The sequence below is a fragment of the Leguminivora glycinivorella genome, chromosome 3 (genome assembly GCF_023078275.1).
Source record: "Leguminivora glycinivorella isolate SPB_JAAS2020 chromosome 3, LegGlyc_1.1, whole genome shotgun sequence".
Lineage (NCBI taxonomy): Eukaryota > Metazoa > Arthropoda > Insecta > Lepidoptera > Tortricidae > Leguminivora > Leguminivora glycinivorella.
This window is the reverse complement of record NC_062973.1, coordinates 22,724,251-22,746,035: the sequence shown is the minus strand read 5'-3', so window position 1 is coordinate 22,746,035 and position 21,785 is coordinate 22,724,251. Positions and strand designations below refer to the sequence as shown.

At 38.3% G+C, this 21,785-nt stretch overlaps 1 protein-coding gene and 1 long non-coding RNA gene across 2 annotated transcripts in view; one reads left to right on the top strand and one right to left on the bottom strand.

Annotated features, from left to right (window-relative positions):
- LOC125224629 (tiggy-winkle hedgehog protein) overlaps window positions 1-16,603 on the bottom strand; it is a 63,767-nt gene extending 47,164 nt beyond the window's left edge. Inside the window, exon 1 of the mRNA XM_048128052.1 lies at window positions 16,056-16,603. Coding sequence (XP_047984009.1) covers window positions 16,056-16,334 — 279 coding nt within the window. The 5' untranslated portion in view covers window positions 16,335-16,603. The remainder of the gene's footprint in view (window positions 1-16,055) is intronic.
- On the top strand, window positions 294-7,464 carry LOC125224630. The gene is made up of 3 exons (XR_007176897.1): window positions 294-491; window positions 6,891-7,039; window positions 7,311-7,464. It is a non-coding gene; the product is annotated as an uncharacterized LOC125224630 (long non-coding RNA).
- Window positions 16,604-21,785: the final 5,182 nt, after the last annotated feature.

The following is a 21,785-nucleotide window of genomic DNA, read 5'->3' as shown; positions in this document are numbered from 1 at the left end:
ACCTCATCATTTTGATAATGATATAGATACGCACATGTTTACAGCCTTATTTTTTGCCCATTAAAATGTATCTAGTACATAAAGATTACTTATATAATCGCTGAAGATATTAAAAAAGTGACACCGCAATAAGTGAAATTAAAGCAGTATAAACAATATAAAAACAATAGCATGTTCGAGGTCGAATATAGCTCGGGGCTGAGCGGTGTCAAAGACTGCGCGGTTGGTCTTCGTCCGTCAGCGCCCGCCGCGTAAACAACGCGCCGCGCCGGCTCACAGCAATTTGCGTTTTTACGGGAATCTGCCCGCCATTTGCTACCTTGCTTCTAGAAGCTCACGTGACTTGATACATCACGTGTACGCTCTCAATTCAACTATCTACCTTAGTCCAACAACTCGCACGCATGCGAAACATCTGTCCTTTAAGTTTGTTGTGAGAATTTTATCTAGCCGAGATCTCCAACGCGAAATGGATGAGGGGATTAATAAAGGTAAGCTCTCCAAACATTTAAAGCAGATAAGCACACTTCCGCGACAAAAGCCAAAACCCAGCAAAAACGGAAATCTACCCACAAATGTTTCCGAACGTCACAAATCACACCACCGTCGTAAATACTAAACGATAGGTCGCCAAAATGCAAGATCTATAACAAAAAAAGATCTAAGAGATGTTGGGAATGATTTTTTTATTGTGCACGCGGGAGTCGCACGCGCGGCCTCGATTGTGGCTGTGTGGTCCTCGCTAGCCACTTTGTAAATAGCGCGGTTTACCTTTTTCAACTTTTGTGTTTTGTTACCTTTTGTGCTGTTGTAGGACCAATATTACCATAGCTATTTAGGCCCGTCGGATATATAAATACGCCATTTATCATGATGCGCGCGAACGTCACCGGGCCCCGATGGGGTGTAGATGTGATGGTTAGCCCTGATAAATCGTAGCGATTTACCTTCGCATTGTGTCTTCTGTATGAATAACAGGCTATGAAATGATACTACCTACTTACTTACTCATTGTGTCAAATCTGAGCGCACGGGTTAACGTTTAACTTTCACAATGGATTATTAGGAGCATTATACTAGGGTTGTAATCATTTATAAAGAATTGTGAGTATTTCGTACGACATAATGAATTAGGTTTTTTGACATTAAATTTACTGAGAAATATAGAAATAACAAAGGAAGTTGCCGAAGTTATTTAAATCAAAAATTATGGACTAATACAAAATGCACATATTGCATTCCGCAGTTAACATAAAATTGATTTATTCCAACAACATGTAAGGCATCGCTTGCAATATTCTAACAAAAACTGCGATCCGGAATGCGGCCGTCATCGGAGTCAAAACATCAATTGTAGCGCTATAAATTCACTCAAACCGCAGGCTCTTTCACAATATTTGTATCGGGTCGGGCCTATTACGGGGCGACAAAAAGGTCCGAAAGGGCGGTCGCTGAATGAAGGGAAGGCAAATAAATATAAATAAAGGTGAGGGGTGCGAGGGGGGGCGACGTCCCGCGGCGCCTGCGCAGGCGCGAGCCCTGGCCCCGTAGCCGAATGGCATTTCTCCGACGCCAAACGAAAGCGATACGCCGCTGGCTCTGTCGCGCCAATACGCAAGCGCGATAGAGATAGATATCTACTAGCGCTTCGTTTCGTGAGCGTTTCGTGAGCGATTGTGCCATTCGGATAGCCACCCTGTGCGGCTCGGAATATCTTCCTATGCCGTGATCGAATACCATAAAGTGGTACTGTTGGATTTTTATAAGATGGGCTAGAGATGCTGAAGAATAAAGGAATAGGATCGTTAAGACAACTTCTATAATTCGTAGTTTTGAAACAAAGGGATCAAAATCTTACAGGCTATACTGATTTAAATAACAGTCGCTTGTGAATTCAGTTCTGGGGGCCGATTTTTTAGTCTCACTGTCACTAAAATACCGATTGAAAACGGTGACTTGACAATTTTCTGAATTCGAACGCGTGAGACTCAAAAATCGGCCCGCTGAATTTGATTTGTGAAAAATGACCAGTTTTCTTAAGAAATGGCAGACTTATTGAATAAATATTGTCAACCGATGTCACATTTTCATTTAAACTTACGTGGTCATATTGTCATGATTGAGAAAGATGACTGACATGACCTCGTCATCATTTTGATATAGGGATAATTATTAGTCGCTTCACCATTAAGAAAAGCTGAATGTCAACCAAATAGTTTATAAAATACTTAAGGTCTACTAACTGCCAACATACATTGCCAATGAAATTTATAGTGCAACGGAGTTCAGACAAAATGTGCTATTCCATGCCCAGAGGTTTCTATGCGGACTATGATACGTCATGTGCATTAAGGGCCATTTCAGAAAATCTGAGACCTACACCCTGAAGACCCTTTAGACGTAGAGAGTCACAAATAGTTTCATATAAAGGCTAAGTGGCCGTAAAAATCGGGCAGAACGTACTCTCCGTGTCCATTGGCACTTAAATCTTGCACCCAATAAAAGTGCACCTCGCACCGCCGTGGCCCGTAATTGGTCCCGAACACGATTATACTTGGACGTGGACATACTTTTACGAGTCTCATTGGGCCGTTTAATGATGTGTGACAACTGGAGAACAATGCACGTAATTGGATTTTGACTGGGTAGAAAATTTTTACAACGTTTTTGTACATGGTTGATGCTTGACGGGATACGGTGGTTGCTTACATGGTAAGGGCTTAACGGTATAATGTGGGGCTTAAGTAGATACCTAATTAAAGTTTTAGTAACAAGACTTCCATTAGACATTTTAAATGTTAATTCGCGAATTTTAAGTTTAAGATTGTTTAACTCGCTATTTATCTTCTCATTTGAAGCTTTGTGCCCTTTGTGGAGCGAAATATGTCAAGCATATTCGACTTAGGGCAGATACAGACAGACGGACAAATATTTTGAGAAGTGCACGCTAGCTGCGCGCCTACTGCATTGTCAGCTGTCCCAAAACAATTTGCAGTTTAGTTGCAGTCTCTCTGTATCGATCTTTAGATACCAAGATTACTGAGAATCACAATCTTACTACAGTTTAAACTCTATATAACGGCACTGAAGGGACTGTGCATTTTATGGCGTTATAGAGAGTTGCCGTTAAGTGGAGAGAAGAAAAATCGGAACTAGAAAAAGAAAAAGTTTATTTCAGAATAGTGTTAGTATTAATATACGTTAGTCATGGTCAAAAACAGCCTACACATGGAAGCAATCCCAATTTGTAAACAAAAGAACCAATTGTTTAGAAAGTTCGGGTTGCTTGATGCCGACGTCGAGTTTATTGCCGGCTAGGATAACAAAGCGACAAAAGAACGTACACAGCTGCGCAGTTTTTACTAATTTTAGCAACTTAAAAGGTACTTTTTATTACTTAATTGTTGCCGTTATTGCCGTTATTGAGAGTGGGTGTGATGCTATGTAGAGTGTATCATTGTATGGTAGACAAGCTAAACCAACCAAAGTCAATTGGTTTCGACGCTTTAGAGAGTGTGCCGTTAAATCGAGAGACGTTACATGGAGTTTACACTGTATTTCATCAATGAACTTTATTTACGATATCTATAAAAAGCTAAAAAGAGATGACGACAGACTAGCACTTTGGTTATTTTGCTATTACTATTACTTATGTTTTCTTATTATCCATGTTCATCCACGTCAAACAAAGTCCATAAGCTATTCGAAAAACAGAGTTTATACGCTCGCCCTATTCGAACGCTACATATAAACGCTGGATTGGATAAGGGGACTTATCATCCATTCATCGATTCACATATCCTATTAGTAGTAAACGTTACGCAGTATTTACAATTTTACACGCACTTCAAAAGCGATAGATCATCTTGCGAAAGTAAGGAAGAGAATGCATAGCTATAAATTATAAATAGCCATCAATAACCGAAATTGAGAACACTTTGAAACGCATAAACACCGCGTCATTTAGTATCGGGAAGTACGATTCCCTGAATAGATTGCAAATTGAATTTCCAGGTAACTTGCGAGATATTTATTACTGATTCGAACAAACTAATCTTATTAAATCAATTTAAGTTAAACTTGTCATGGAAAATATTTTTGTATGTTGGTGCTTTGCAGAAAAAATACTTGGCAAATGTTTATTCACTCGTACCAAATTATTTTATATTTTAAGTTTTCTATAAATACTTAACACAATATATTCTTTATCTAATTAAATACGTAGCTTAATTGTACTGTAGTTTTGTATTTATTCAATCTTGCTAGTTGCTACTTATTAACAAAAGTGTATCTTCATTCATAATTTCTGCCTAATAAAGATTTAATTTAATGTTAACTCATTGCATTACAATTACATACATAAATACTCAGGATAATAGGATACTTCTCAATAGCAAAATAATTCCTACATTTAAATGCAATCGTAAATCCCATATTTGCATAATCAAGAACTGAAACAGAGATTTGTAAAGTAGTATAGTCAGCATAAAAAGTAGCGGGTCATACAAGTCATACAACGCTTCGGAACTGTCTTAACAAAAATATATGTGTGTCTATAGAAAGAATAATTACCACCGACGTGGTATAAAAAAAAATTAAACCTTAACATTTTACAGGTCCTTAGATAAGTTATACAGGATGTGGAGACTTTTGATGCGTTGTTTCATCCGCTACTATTTACGCTGACTGTACCTGTTTTTCCGTAAGCGCTGGTAGCCTAGCGGTAAGTACGTGCGACTTTCGTTCCGGAGGTCGGGGGTTCGAACACTTCGAACCCCGGCTCGTACCAATGAGTTTTTCGGAATTTATGTGCGAAATGTCATTTGATATTGTCGCTTTTCGGTGAAGGAAAACATCGTAAGGAAACCGGAATAATTCCAATAAGGTCTAGTTTAACCCTTCGGGTTGGAAGGTCAGATGGCAGTCGCTTTCGTAAAAACTAGTGCCTACGCCGAATCTTGGGATTTGTTGTCAAAGCGGACCCCAGGCTCCCATGAGCCGTGGCAAATGCCGGGATAACGCACGGAGGATGATGATGTACCTGTTCTTCCGTGGCCCGTGCCTCAGCATTGACTGAGTTTGACAGATAACACGCAGATAAGAACAGCTGAACATCAAATATTTGCACGTGTAATTAAAACAGACGAGTCAACGCTTTTTGCGGCGGTGTGGTTTACGTTATCTACATTTTGTTGGGCTGTCGTTACGTGTAAAACTGTATATTTACATTAACTTATCCGTGAAAGATGGAATTCTGGAATTTACTCAGTATCTTGTGCGGTTTCATTGATGTTTATTACATTACACTATGTATAAGTAAAGTCTGCGAAAACGGCGAAAATTAATGACAATACATAACAACTTTATAATCCGCAAACTAATCCAATAAACTTGTAGTAGGATTTATTAAAGATACTCAACTTATCACAAATCACAACATACCTACATAATACATGCTCCTAATTTAATGCTCTAGGCGCATTTATGAAAAGATTTTTCAAATTATTACTGTTTACCTGTCACAAACTCTGTACCAATTTCAGACTTTTCCGTTTTTAAACAGTTTTGACTTATTGATTATTGCGAAAATGAGCACAACAATTTTATTGGGCAAACCCTATAGTTACTTATGTCTTCCGCAACATATTGAGGACACCCCAGACTCGTGTTTACGCTACCGTTGAGATGCAAATCGTTAGTTTATCGCCACCTTCAGCAAACTATATAAACCATACACGCACTGGGTTCAAAGACCTATCACTGTGTTTGCCGCGTATTTGAACAAGTGTTTGAAGTTCCTTTCAACGATCGTAAAAGGTATTGCACACTGCAACGCAGGTGGATTGTCAATGCTAGAAATAAAGTTTTTGTCCTACCCTACTCCTACCTATTGATAAAACAGATACTTTATTGTCAAAACAAAAGTGCAAGTGTTGCAATCTAAGCGCACGATAGTGCGCAGGCCAAGTTCCATCAGCAACAGGCCGCGTCGATTTTTCTCAGACCTTTTCAGCAAAGTAGAAAAAATAATTCAAAGAGTAATCGATGAGGTCGAAAACTTGTGGAAGACTGGTGTTAGCAGAAAACTGGACTCGGGTAAAGGTTCGGCGATTGCATTATATTATACCTATAAGACCCACTTGCACCAACCGCTTAACTCTGGGTTAGTTAGCCGTCAAGTGTCAAATTCCATATAAAAAGGGGTGCAAGTGACCCTAATAGGTACTAGAAAGCGACAAACAAGTGGTAGAATACATATAATGTAACAGTGTTGTAAGATTTACGCACAAAATGCGTAAGAGTCAAAAGTTCATTCCAGACGTCACTTGTGCACGTCACTATTTAGAAATTATACAAAAAATGTCTTTTTTTTCTGTAAGAGGGACGGAGTATGAACATTTTCATAAACTGTTTTTTTGCATTAAAATGACGTAATTTCAGCATAAATAAATAAATTACATAATATACTTACTTACAATTTTTATTGTTTTTTTTTTCTGATGAAATTGCATAACAAATATCAATTTAGTGAGCATGCTCCTTTAGCCCCATTTGCACAAGACACAAGACCCTCGCTTAGGTATCGACGGACAATAATTATCCTATAGCTCTTAGTCGAACAATAGCATATAAATAAATATTGAGGGTATTTTGAAAACCTTGTGCTCAAAGCAAATTTATTTCATGACCTATTGTTCCGTAAATGTAGGTGCGGGTGGGGAAAGTGTTTAGACTTATATTTAATGATCTGGCCCGTTATCATTAAAACCGCAAGTGTCAATAACATACATAAACTTAGTTGCCTTTTATCCTATTTTAGCTTTTTCGTAGCAACACATTTTATTTTTGCGCACCTTGTATTATTTTAATATGTTATTCTTATTTTTCAGATGGGTTATCTACAATCTACAACGAATCATTCCGTGGAATTTTTGTTGATAATAAAGTCTTGTAAATATCTTTCCATTCATAGTCCTTAAATAATCATCGTCTCAGGCAATACTTAAAAAGATTCATCACTGAATTTATGATCTGACAGGTAAGCAATGAAATTATTTTCATAAAAATCTTATACTTTTAATATACTTATCGCTTACGAGTATATTTACTATAAGCACATTGTTACGGATGACTCACATGAGACCGAGCCGGATCCGGGCCGAAATGTCCTGCACTTAATTATCTACAACAGGTGACCGGTGTAGTGTTGCTAAACATAGAAAACGAAGCGCCGGATCTTCAGCCCAGACCAATGAGTCATACTAACTAGATATTTTCTATATAATAAACAGCCCATTAATATTTTTCAGGAGTTTTCCAGTCGACCCCGACTCTGACCGCCAATGTTATTAAATCTCGCGAGTAAAACTTTATCTCCTTGGAAGTGTTTATTTTACTTCATACGCCGGCCACAGATGTTATTTTAGGTGAGGTATCAACAAGTGTAATGCGTGTTTAGTACCGGATCAGCATAGATTACACGCCATTTATATGAATAATCTAAACATAGCTGACATTTTTACAATTTAATCTGAAAATAAAATTAGTATTTTTATCTAGAGGTGTAATTTTGAATTTGTTTAATTTTCTCGTGTAGTGATGGGTTTACAATTTCACCAGTCCCTCCCGTGGGTGTCGTAGAAGTTGACTGTGGAATATGGGTTCAATTCCGTCACTGAAATATCACAATTTGTTTTTTATAACCTCTAAATTGCCAAGGATGGCACTGGAATTTAAGCAGTTTCATATGCTGTGCGTACCCCTAATGTATGAATATAATAATACAAGTATGTACAATCAAACAACGTTACAAAGTTAACTATTTCTTGTCAATAATTTGCAGAAAATAGTCTTTCTTTTATCTCTAATCAAGGGACTATTGATAATTTGTTTACTTAGTTGCGTTTATAAGATTGCTGCAGCGGCCGTTTAGAGGTCTTTATTGCATTTTACAGCGTTATAAACCCACCGTAGTATTTTAGGATTAATTTCATTATGGTCAATTATTCACAACGATCTTTCTGTTTTTTATCCATCGCTAATAAGCCGAAAAGTATCTAATTTGGGTGGCGGCCTCTTTGCTGCTAACAAATTAAACCACTTTAGCGTATCGGTATATTGACTTAATGAAATCTGTATTAACAATCGATAATTAAGTGCCTTTATAACAGTTTGTTTTGACTTGTTGATTTAAACATTCTGATTTTAAACATTATTCAGAACGGTTTAAACTTTAAAGTGGTTGTTTGGATGGGAAGATATAATTTTAAACTAATACTATAATACTTAATACCTCGTATAATACTAATATTATAAATGGGAAAATGTGTGTGCCTGTTTGTTTGTCCGTCTTTCACGGCAAAACGGAGCGACGAATTGACGTGATTTTTTTAGGCGAATATAGTTGAAGGGATGGAGAGTGACATAGGCTACTTTTTGTCTCTTTCTAATACGAGCGAAGCCGCGGGCAAAAGCTAGTTTTAAATAAATATTACAAGACATTATTACACAGGCTGACTGAGCCCCACGGTAAGTTCAAGAAGGCTTGTGTTTTGGGTACTCAGGCATCGATATAACTTAATATAGATAGAGGCATTCATGACTCAGGAACAAATATCCGTACTCATCAGACATATAATGCCTTCACCGATATTCGAACCCAGGACCTGCATCGGCTAAGCAGGCAAGGTCACTACACTACCCAAAATCAGACCGGTCGTCAAAGGTAAAAAAAGTAGTGCATGGAGGACTCCGCTTAGAAGAAGTGAAACTTCGTAATGTGTAAATAAGAATAGGAAGGGGTATTTCAAAATTCGAGTTGGCAACACTGAGCATCAAACAGCGATAAACGTTTAAATGCTGTCAGTTGGAAGTCGCATTAGAAATTTCGTTTCACTTCAAAAATATTGACAATACGAACAATTTTTTGAATGGGCTCTGGCTGGCGTGCCTCGGTTGGTAACGACTGGTCGTGCTATCTGCGCGGCAGTAAAAGCTCATTGTAACCCGAGCCTCAAATACGAATTTGAATAATGTTGACCTATCCCGCGACCGCCTCCGTCATAAATCACCGAGATATTTATGTCCCGCGCCCCCCACCGCTCCCCGCTTATTCGCGTCGGGATATTGAATATTAAATAAAAACATACATAAAAAGGTAATTCCGATTCCTTGTGTGGTTATGATTAAAGAAAAAAGAAATATAATGAAGGCAATAGAAAACAGAAGAGTACTGTGTGCGTAGCCGAATGGAACAAACGCTCACGAAACGCTCACGAAACGAAACGCTAGTAGATATCTCTACGATAAGACATCTGCTAAGACACGACCAGCGGGCCGATTTTTGAGTCTCACGCGTTTGAATTCAGAAAATTGTCACTGAAAATAATAGGAAAGTCACCGTTTTCAACCGGTATTTTAGTGACAGTGAGACTCAAAAATCGGCCCCCAGGACCGATTTTTGAATCTCGAACGCATGAATTCGCCATTCGAAAGTCATAGCATTACGTCGTTTTCCACAGACTTTCGAACGGTGCACTCTAAAAAAAATTTGATTGCTCCTATCAATATTTTGATAGTCGTAGTCAAGCATCTTGATTCCATACGAGCCTGATAAGATCTTAGACAAATCGAATAAGGTAATTTTGATTGCTCTTACTTTTGCAACGTAACTGAATCGATTAAGATCTTGTTCAATAATTCCATGAAAAATAATTATGTTAACTAAATTACCTTAGTAAGTTCAACTAAGGATTGAATCAACCTATGTTACATAGTTATGCCTAACAAGTTCATAATTGATTCAAGGTGTACAATGGTTAGGAATAACAAAACACCTAAGTTATTAGTTCAACCATACATTCCCTTGTTGTTTTTAGTAATCAGCTTTATTTGAATTATATAAGATCGTAATTGTAGTAATTAATTTAACGTCAACTAAGAGAAAATTGCTCTTAGTTGGTCTTCATTTTTTAGAGTGTGAATTCATGCGTTTGAGATTCAAAAATCGGTCCCCAGTTCCTTGAGAACATCGTAGAAGGAAGAATAAATAGAAGGAAAGTGGTGGAGAGGAAGACTGAAAGATAGAAACTATTTCAACCAAATAAAAGAAAATGATTAGGTCCTGTCCAGAAGGTTAAGGAATTGGCAGATGACCGGACGAGTTGGAGATTACTCCACCGATAAGAGTACAGCTCTTAACTTTGAAGAATAAAAAATGTGATGACGGGTTAAGAATTTCACCACCCCTTTTTCTACCATAAGGGTCACGAGTCGAAGACTGTGGGATACGATTGTGATGTGCACGAGGGGCTAGCGACCTGTCACTGAAATATCACTATTTCGGTTTCTTTCAACCGGGTTTTAGCAAATGCTGCACTGAAACATAAGCCGTTTCATGTGCTCTGTCTACCCCATTTGGAAATATAAGAGTAATTTACGTATGTATGTAGTAGTAATCAATTCATTGTGTGCAAAATGTTTACAGAATTTACAGGAAATTTATATAGAGGCGAAATTATCCCTGCAAAGGTTCCAACTAACCTTTATGTGTTTGTGTAGATGTGTAAAAACTAAAAAGGTAGGTATAAGTAATTCTGATGGGAGTCGGAGGTGCGGTTGCGCCTACTTGCCGTCTGCGGCGTTGCGGTCGCGGCGCGCGATGCTAGCGTTTCACAATTGAAAAAGGTAAATATGAGTGTTCTTTGAAATCGTAAAACATGGACAGTTGAAACGTGTGGTTATGTATCGCTGAATAAGTTTCTATAAACGGGGGTAGTAGCTGGTCTTACATGTCTGTGAATTCGTAGCTAATAATAGGTAGGTATTATTAATCTTTAATTTAGCTTCATGTGTCCATATTTGATTTATTTTCAGATTGCGTTATCCATATATTGAAATATAATACATACATACAATCACGTCTGTGTCCCATGAAGGGGTAGGCAGAGCACATGAAACTACTCAAGTTTCAGTGCCACTCTTGGCAAATAAGGGGTTGAAAGAAAACGAAACTGTGACATTGCAGTGACAGGTTGCCAACCTTTCGCCTACGCCACAATTTAACCCGTATCCCACAGTCGACTTCTACGACACCCACGGGAAGAAAGGGGGTGGTGAAATTCTTAACCCGTCACCACACGGGCAATATAAATAAATAAAAAAATATAATAGTTATGGAATAGTCTTAAACGCTGCTTGTTCATATGATAAATATCTAATCATATTCAGTTTCAGACCATGACTAACGAATCCGAATCGCCGACACACGTCACATTTAACTACCTGTCGATTCAAAATATGTTTTCCACACCGAGTCGTTTAGGATAAATAGATGCCATAGTAACTCAAGAGTCAGCATCAGGACCTAATCGTTAGTAAATAGTATGTTTTCCTTACGCGACGAGGCTTTATAAATCCAGCTGTCACCAACCCACGAGTTACGCAATCCAACATTCAACGGAAAGAGCATAATGCATTTATCTTCGTAGCATCTGGCATTGTAACGTACCGCTTCCCGTGCGCATTAACTTTACTCATACCTATTCCCTCTTATTTATGAGAAATAAATAATACTATTAGACGGAGATACCGATTGCTGATAAAAAGTGAGCCCGAGTTAAATGGGAGGTGGAAGCAGAAAGAAAGTAATGGAGGCATTGGAGGCGCATCGAACCGGTTTGGAGATTTTTACGAATGCAAGCCTGGCCGGGAGCGGCGGGGCTATGTGCGGTGCGCAGGCGCAGGCACATAACATAACCCGCGGCGGATTCGCGCCGCGGCGCGGCTCGGCCCTGCACGCACACCGCCGACTCTGTACCCAGCGATACACCGATTATTATCTGCACGTTGACTTATATATTACTTCTTGAGGACGAGGTGAGCACCAATAATGGTGCCAGTAACACGAGTGATAGCCAAGCGTACAGTCTCTGCAAGCTATACCAAACGCGCGCGTGATGCGAACTTACAAACCAATGAAACCAATCACATAATAGCGTTCCATCAAGGGCCCAATTCTCAAACGATATTTGACTAATATTATTAGTCTACGAACTGTCAAATAGTATGGGTTACCACGGCAACACACTCATATTATTAGACTAATATCTTTCGAGAAATGGGCCCCAAGGCGCATCAAACGAGAAATGTTCAGTCAAAATTAAGGTGGGGCAAGATGAAAAGCTGCCTTAATGCTTCGTTAAACGGACTAGTTTTTATCTTATCCTCCTTATGAAAACCCCTCCAGTCACACACGAATATGTATTGTCTTATCCTTACTTCTGAAATCTTTGTCTGCACATAACTGGATTCCACGTATACCTCTGTCCTTTTAAAATATTTGCCGTGTAATCTGCATATGCATTGAAGCAATTATTTGCAGGTTACCGTCAAACAATAGCTTCCTAGAATCGTTATTTCAAGATTTAGGTTGACTTTGATTGAATTGTACGGTCTCGACAGTTCGCCGAGCAAATTGATCGTTGAGGAAAATGTAAACACTATAGCTAATGGACGTACATTATGACCTAGTAAATTGGCGACTGAATTGACATTGCGAATTGGAAGCTGAAATACCTAACTCTGATGGTAAACATGATTCCAACACCAGATTTCTGACGCACTTCTGTGATTGTTTGTTTATTGTTTTTGAATAATTGGCTTTATTTCTAACATTTATTTGACATAATTACTTGTATAATACAATTTTGTTTTTGATACCGCCCATATACCGGCGTACCTATAGCTATAATTATGTTCTGATCTTATCTTTTGAATTTAATGAAGCGTAGGTAATACTTAAACATTTTTTGAAACCAAAAACGTTTTAATTAAATCTGCAGCTGAGTAGCCCTAGAAAATCACAACATAACCTAGTTCTATTCTAAGCCTGCACACTAAACGTGGTCTATCAGATTCCAAACTGACCCAGTTCAGCAGAAGCCGACGACGACTGTTTGTGTCCACGTTTGTTTGTTTGTCAACGCGAGTGTGTTTGCGGACCCATTACAGCGGGTTTCAGATGCTGAAACACTTATTTCTGCCGCCGCGTTACTTGTAAAGTATCTACTCTGATATATGTCACAATATTGATATCAATTACCTTTTCTTCTAGGCGTATACATTTTTGGACATATCCCAAAAATATTTTTTTCTCAAACATGGTATGAAATATTGATGTTATGTGCCTTATAATTGGCAGCGAAGTATGACGTTGCAGGTGCGGCTAGGACGATTGATAGATAATGGAATTTCATACAAACCTTGCAGGCCAAGGCCGGCAAAGTCTTCTTTTTTAATTTCCAAACACCGATAATTGTGACATAACATCCAGGTATTTAGCCAATTAAAAAAAAACTATAAGGGGCTTTATAGACGTGCCGACTGCAACTGGTACGGGCCCTAGACAATATTTGATTTTGGGTGCGTTTTCATACAAAAAATAATTTCTATATGTCTTCGGCCGGCAACCCCATTTGTCCCGGCCTCTGTAGTAATGTACTATTTCAACTTTTATAGAATAACTGAGTGTTTATAGTTTCATACCTACCTAATTTACAAAACAAAACTGTTAGAGGCAACTGTTAGAGGTATTACAACAATTATTTCTTTAGATACCTACGTATAGTAAGATTACTTTGCGTTTATAATGGCATAAATATTGATATGATTAGAACCGAAATGCAAGAGCATAAAATAGGTAGCAAATTAAATAGGTACATCAATCAAATTTAATATATTATGTATGTCATTTTGATTCTAACTGATTATTACCTATCCATAACTGTGCAGATCGTACTTGCCGTGATTAAACATTTGAACGCATAAATTAGCGAAAACCAAACACCATATTAACAGGTAAAGATTTTATGCAATGCTAATAAAATCTTATTAAAATTCTCACAATGGCCGGCTGTGTGCTGTGATAACATTGCGAGCGGCGAAATCAGGCGGTCGCTTTGACGATACGCACGTCAGGAATAAACATATTTGCCTATTACTTACGTAAACTCAACTATTATGTACGGGAAAAACTATGCAAATATTGTATTTTATGATCAATAGGTGAAAATAAGTCCATTAGTACTTAGTACTTATATGGCACAACGGTCAACAGGGATGTTGATCCGCAATAATATCCCACATGCATTTTGCAATGAGGTGTCAACTCAAAAATTTGACGATTAAAGTTAAAATTTTATTGCAATAGGTATTCATAACACATCATTGCGTATCAGCATCCAGTTCAATGTCTACAGTCGAATCTACACTATTCAGATTATGTATTCTCTCTCTATTATGTATTCAGATTATGTATAATCTGAATAGGTTAGGTACTTAGTAGATTATGTATAATCTGAATACTTATAAATATTCAGGCGAACTGTTTGCCTCCTATATCTTAAAACAAAAATGAAATAAATGGCAGATACCTACTTAATGTTAAATTACATCAGTAGGACTAAATCGAACCAGCGGTCCCTCCTATCCTCTACATACCTCCTATCTACTAAGTACCTAACCTACTTAGGTTTTATTACTTTAGGCATAACTTTATAATAGGGGTGAAGTGAACAAGGACGAAGAGCAGATAACAAGTAATTTGAAAATAAGTAAGAATTATAGTTATGGACTAGTAAAAACAATACAAATAAAAAAATATTTACATAAAAGTCTAGATTTTTATGAATGAGTTCCAGAGCGTATAAGTACCAAAAAAATCATAAACAATATTAACCGCTCCTTCTGATGAGTAAAATCTGTCTAGGATCAATCACAGGGGTATAAAATATCAATTTCAGGAAACGGTAACTACTAAAATAATTGGGACAGTATTGAAATTAATCAGAGAATAATTTTCAGCTACACAGAGAAAATTTACACAGCCTCAACTGTCACGCATACTGCTTGCAATTCCTTCTAGGTTAAATAAAATATAAAGGAATAATTTAAGTATTTACTTCAATAAAAAAATAGGAAAATTTATTTTATTTCAGCCCTGTTGGGTTATTTTACACCCTGTAACGAATTTAACAATACCTACCTACTTGAATTTTAGGTTATTTTATTATTTTTATGAAGTAAATAATTTCAGCGAGATTTTATCTTCACTAAAAAGTAGAACTTTTTATCTTTGAAAAAGTTTAATTATATTAATTAAATTAATGATTTGTAGTAATAAAAAAACATGTATGATTTTTTTTTATATTTTCTAACAAAACCATATCAGTGGAAAAATAAAAATATTACCTACTACTAACTAAACTGTGTCAAAGCAAAAGCATAACACCTTCTGCTGTTGACAAATGACATAATCTCTTACCTACCTTCAAAATAATTTAGAACAAAAGTGTAACAACAGTTCTCATAAACAGATGGTCAGTTTTGTTTTCCAAAGGTTTTTGTTGTTTTCTGCTACTTATTACGGTTATGACAAAACGTTTTTTTCGCAGCCTACTGCATTTGTGCTTTTAGCTTTAATAATATAAATAATGCAATAGACTATATCAAATGTACTACAATAAAGTAACCGTCAACAATGAGTAAGTTTCCCGTTGTCCGCATGTTTTCACAAAACATCGTGAATGACAAGGCACGAGTTTGAAAGCCCTCGACACCAACTTTTATGACTGTCGTATATTTCTCCCAACCCGGCATCAAGATTGAAAAGACATCATCATTCATCAATTAGTCACAGAGTCAAAATATTTGTTGACAAAGCCTGCGTAATTGCAGAGTTACAATCGTAACACTCGCTTCGAAGCTACCGTAACGCCCGCAATTTGTATCCATTGTTCATGTTTACAGCGGGTCGTCTCGCGCCGCCGGCCGGCGGCCCAGCGCCCGCGCATTCACATGTTTTCAAAACAGACACTTCAGGAAACTCACTCGTTATTTCAGTGACAACCTCCCACTACCAAAACAAGTTTTCACTCCGGAATGTTCGACAACGCTCCAATCGAAACACGGTACGCGCATCACCCTAAGCATCCGTACATAACCGGCAACGAGATCCGCTCACTAGAAGGAAGATCCGCCAATGGGAATCGACTCACCTGGGTCATGAGGCGATCGGCGCCCGTACCCTCGTCATCCTTGAAATCGATGTCCGGATTATAATTAGGTACTAAGTCTTTGAACTTTTCATCGTCTCTGATGATGCGACCCTCGGGGGGGCCGCTGGCGCGGCCGTTGTCCTCGCTGATGTTGGGCACGTGCTGACCGAAGACGAGGGGGTAGAGACGGTGCCGCGGCCCCGGGCGGTTGGTGAAGCCTCGGCCCGGGCCGCAGGCGGCCGCCGCGCCCAGCCACAGTAACACCAGAGCCAGCCTCATCTCGTAGACATGACGCGCGCTCGACGCACGACCACCGCGCGCCGCGAACTGAGCGACACTGAGAGCGCCGGCCGCTGGCCACCGCCACCACCGCCGCTCGCCGGTCCGGGCTGCATCCCTTGCGTCGCACGCACCACCCGACTCGAACTATTCGCCGCGCCTGTCGAGCCCCGCTACCGCCTCCATATTAACAACCACCTTATTAGCAATCAACGTTTCTCTTAACAATAATCAGAGGGCTGATAAGTTGATGACGAAGTTTAATTGTTAATTGCATATAAATAGTCACCGGATCAATCAAATAGGATCAAATCTGTGTAAATTCAGATTCACATCACTGAATTTCAGATTGATTAATAAAAGAATATTGCTGAAAATATATCTTTAATTTTAATTTATAATACCTAGTACCCAACATCATGTAAGAAAATGAATCATTCTCAAGTCATGGGAAGTGGAAATCGTGGAAAAGCACTCAAATTGAAAACTATTTTAAGCCAGAATATTTAAATATGTTTTACGCACTGAATCATTCTCTAGTCATGGGAAGTGGAAATCGTGGAAAAGCACTCAAATTGTAAATTGTTCATAAATCACGCTAAAACTATTTTAAGCCAGAATATTTAAATATGTTTTACGCACTAAATACTACACGGTGGCACCTATAATACACGGTGCTCGTGAGCATAGCAAGAGGTTTTACCCACGCCTTTCTGAGGCCAAAAGAAATATTTTTCTTAAATATACATGAGGAAATTTTCGCAAAAAAAAAAATATTATTAATTAATGTATTTTTACATAAAAAGTAAATATTATTCATAAAACTGGCACTTCAAATGAGTATTTAGGGTTTTTTTCTGAAAGCCTCATTTTTGAAAGGTTTTACTTCTCACTTTTTGACAATTTTATCAATGAGGATAGTGAGACTATTCTCCATAATGGCATCAACGTCGGTAAAAAACCCTTTTGTACTGAGTAACAATAAGATTTTTTTTTCAATTTGTAATAACTCTGAAACTAGGCGAAATCCAGAAAAGTATATATATGACATTTTAGTCTCAAAATGCTCTCGAGCATGTATATCTTATATCTTTAAACGAGCAATTCTTGTATATTTATTTATTTATATATATGTGGGCGTTTTCGGGGGTGAAAAATCGATCTAGCTTAGTCTTAGATCCCGGAAAACGCCAATTATCGAGTTTTCATGCGTTTTTCTTTCGCGTTAGTAAACGCAAAATATGGTAGCGTAGCTCAGTCGTAAGAGGTCGGTCTAATGTTCGCAGGCACATCGCGGGTGTCAGGATTTCGAATCCCGGCCAGAAATGAAGTTTTTTTTTTATATTTATAAGAGGTTTTTTTTCTTTTTTCAAAAAACGTGATATGATATAATAAAATAGAACCGAGCGAAGCTCTGTCGCCCAGATATTAGGATAGTAATATGTGCAACAATCACTGAAAACCAAGACGATTATAAAATGTCGTGTCGAAACCAGATCTAATATATAACCAACTCTGTAATCTTATTGTACTGGCCTACGTATGTAATATTCTGTTTCAGGGCTCAGTATCACCTGTCTCTGCACCTGACAATACATCTCGCTCGTATCAATTAATAAATACACGTAGAAGTTAGCATGTATGTCACTGATGACACTGCCAGTGACTCGTGCTAAGTACATGTGATGAGCTAACTTAACGAGTTATTGTCTCATGAGTGCGGCTGTCCTGAACTGTGGACGATATCATTGCCACGAGGTAATGGGGACTAAGCTAGGACATTTCATATACGTCATTGCTACTACTATCTGCTAGGTATTCCTATTCAGTCATTGGAACCAATACTGGCGACTGAGTTAAAACATATAACCTAACGACCGGTCTGGCGCAGTCGGTAGTGACCCTGCCTGCTGCGCCGGCTTGGAATCCCGGTAAGGGCTTTAATAAGACCTATTTGTTCCTGTCATGTTTTCTATGTATATAAATATTTATATATTATATATATCGTTGTCTGAGTACCCACAATACAGCCTTCTTGAGCTTACCGTGGGCCTCAGTCAATCTGTGTAAGATTGTCCTATAATATTTATTTATTTAATTTATTTATTTGCTGGTCTAAGATCCAATGCAACGTACTATATAAAGTAAGGTACAGCGAGGCAAATCTGCACTGAGGGGAAATTGTAACTGATCCCTTTTTTTCTATTATTACACTATGATGTTGAGTTCTACATGTATCCACTGAACACGCCTACCATATAAAACCGGTGGACACTCTATTTTATAATGCAAACATTGTAAAACATGGAAAAAATGGACCAGTTACATTTGCCCTCAGTCGAAATTTGCCCCGCTGTACCTACCTTACTTATATACAAACAATGTCATTATCACTACATAGTATAAAACAAAGTCGCTTTCCCTGTACCTATGCTATGTCCCTATGTATGCTTAAATCTTTAAAACTACGCAACGGATTTTGATGCGTTTTTTTTTTAAATAGATAGAGTGATTCTAGAGCAATGTTTACATGTAGGTATAGTATAGTACCCGTGCGAAGCCGGGGCGGGTCGCTAGTCAATTATATTATGTTGTCAAACCTTCCTTTTATGTGCCTATAATTTACCTATAAAATTATCTTAAACAGTTCAACAAGTCTGAAATGAAAATTAAAATAATTACAATTCACGTCTATCCAATCAATATGTTATATCCACTGCATATAATATCAATAAGAACTAACACTCGACGAAACTGATTAAAAATCAGGACAATCTTTTTCGATTCTCATGATTCATAATTTGCCTTATAAATTCTGTCGCTATGTCACTAAGATTATAATTATATCTCTTACAGTAATTAATACGTTACTAGCAAACTTGCAACTGAACTGGGCGCGTAGCCAAGTAACCAATCGTTCACACAGGTAGCGTAGTCGAAACTACACCTGCAAGTTATTGCAGCAAGTTTTGAAACAAAGGTAGGTTGAGGTGAGGACAAGAAAGAGATGCCGATATTTGCCACTCACTCTTACCCATAGTTGCGTCAAACTTGCAGCAATAACTTGCAGGTGTAAATTCCGCTTTATACCGGGATATAGACCGTGATTACTTTTTTTTCGAGCTCCCGATATTTCAATGCACTATGCAGTTATATGCATCATGATCATTAGTAACTGAAGATGGCTGCCAAAGTTGTGTAGACAGCGCAAGATCTACCCTCATTCGCTCGCTTTGCCTGCGTTCGCTTCAACGTTACCACTGTGTACGTAGCCGAATGGCACAAACGCTTACGAAACTCTCGTAGATATCTATCTCTATCGCTCTTGCGTATTGGCGCGACAGAGCCAGACTACCTTTCGCGGCGTTTCGTTTTCGTTTCGCATCGGAGAAATGCCATTCGGCTACGGGGCCAGGTCGCATACTTCGGTCTATCCAAATACCTACACACTACATTCACACATGTTTGTTCGATTCGAATTTTGACTGGTTTTTACACGGTTTTATCTCTGTCACACAAATACAGACGAGAGAAAGAGATAACTACGGTACCCGGTACGCTGCGAAGCGTGACCGATTGACCACTTGTCTAAGCGCCCTGATGCGTCACCATCGAAACTCGACACCGAACTTGTAATTAGACATTGATGACGATCGACACTGAAGATTAAAGAGGACGGTATCGCTGTCATGTTGTTGTGCTTTTGCCTTTTATGAAGCTCAATTAGCAACTTTAATTGCTATACTCTGTCAAACAAGTCTGTCAGTAAATAAGAATAAAGAAAATTATAGGTATCCTTTTCTCTAGCACCCTAAAGAAAAGGATGCATATAGTTTTCTGTGTTCTTACAGACTTGTTTGACAGAGTATATTATGTTTGCACTGACTTCATTCACTTTTGCATAGAACTTTCCATGAGAACATTCGCAATTTAAGAAACTTCTCTTCGGTGCATTGTGCATTGCTATAGACCGAAACATAGTAATTAACTTAACCCTTAACCATTTACAATAGTGCATCACATACATAGGTACACATACATACATAATCACGCCTGTATCCCATAAAGGGGTAAGCAGAGCATATGAACTTGTCAAAAAGGGGTTGAAAAAAAAACGAAATTGTGACATTGCAGTGACAGCTCGCCTACGCCACAATTTAACCCATATCCCACATTCGACTTCTACGACACCCACGGGAAGAAAGGGGGTGGTGAAATTCTTAACCCGTCACCACACGGGGCTATAGCGCATCAATTTAATCGATTACTTTCTATATTTTTAATTCATAATACATAGTACATTACGCTACAGGTGCGGAAAAGTGTCGTGTGGATATAGAACACTCCTCTCGGTCGTGTTTTAATTTATCGCCACTCGATTCGCATTCCCTATTCGCACGTACATCGTTTTACAGTAGGTACATATCGTCACTACTTTTAAAAAAACTTGTATCTTCGTCTGTCAATGAAAAGAAAATTGTAATAAGTATGTATGGAATGCATATAGACTTACTGCGTTTTAACTTTGAGAAGCAGCGTGAGATACGAGATTTTTTCAAAGTAATAACGATATGGCAATTTCAGTTTTTTACTTAGTTACGTAATGAGCTCATAAGTTAACTAGTGCGGTAATATAGAGCCATATGTACTGTAAAAATAAGTTTAAAAAATCAATCTTGCGTCTTGCATTTACTTTTGTAGACAGGCAGGCATTTTGGTTTACCGCATTCCTATTAAACTACTACAAAGAACATTTACTAAACATGCTCACCCATGTTGCAACTAGCTAATCCAATCCCTATCACAACGCACGGGCCAAAAATCTACCTCAAAGGTGCCGTATCCAAATTGCATTTCTGCGAGGCGGAACGTAAACGAAACGCCGCGAAAGGTAGTCTGGCTCTGTCGCGCCAATACGCAAGAGCGATAGAGATAGACATCTACGAGCGTTTCGTTTCGTGAGCGTTTGTGCCATTCGGCTACGTACCCTTATCTCAGTCGTGTGAAACGCAAAGTCGTCCCGTTGCATTCGCACCCTTTTGTTCAGGCCCGAGAGGTTCGCACTTCGCAGGGTTCCAAGTAAGCCCGATAAGGTTGTGTGAACACTGGGCAGGTTTGGAAGTTCCCACTGTGTTATCTAATTATGTGAGATAAGGTTACAAAAGAAAGGGCCCGTGGACTGTGGTCGAGTTAAAAACAAGGACTACGTCATAATGTAATAAGTGTAGGTATACTGTAGATTCATATTCGTGCGTTTTTTTTGTCAGGTTCAAATTCAAATACGAAACGCATTTTCAATCAAGGAGTTTAAAAAAAATTAAAGTTTAATTAGTCCTATTTATCTGTGTCATAATTTGCAGGATCATAAGTGGCGTTTAAAAGATCCTCTTTGGATCACAGTGCCATACTAGTTAGTTAGTTAGTCCTATTTAAGCTACTGTATAGGTACCC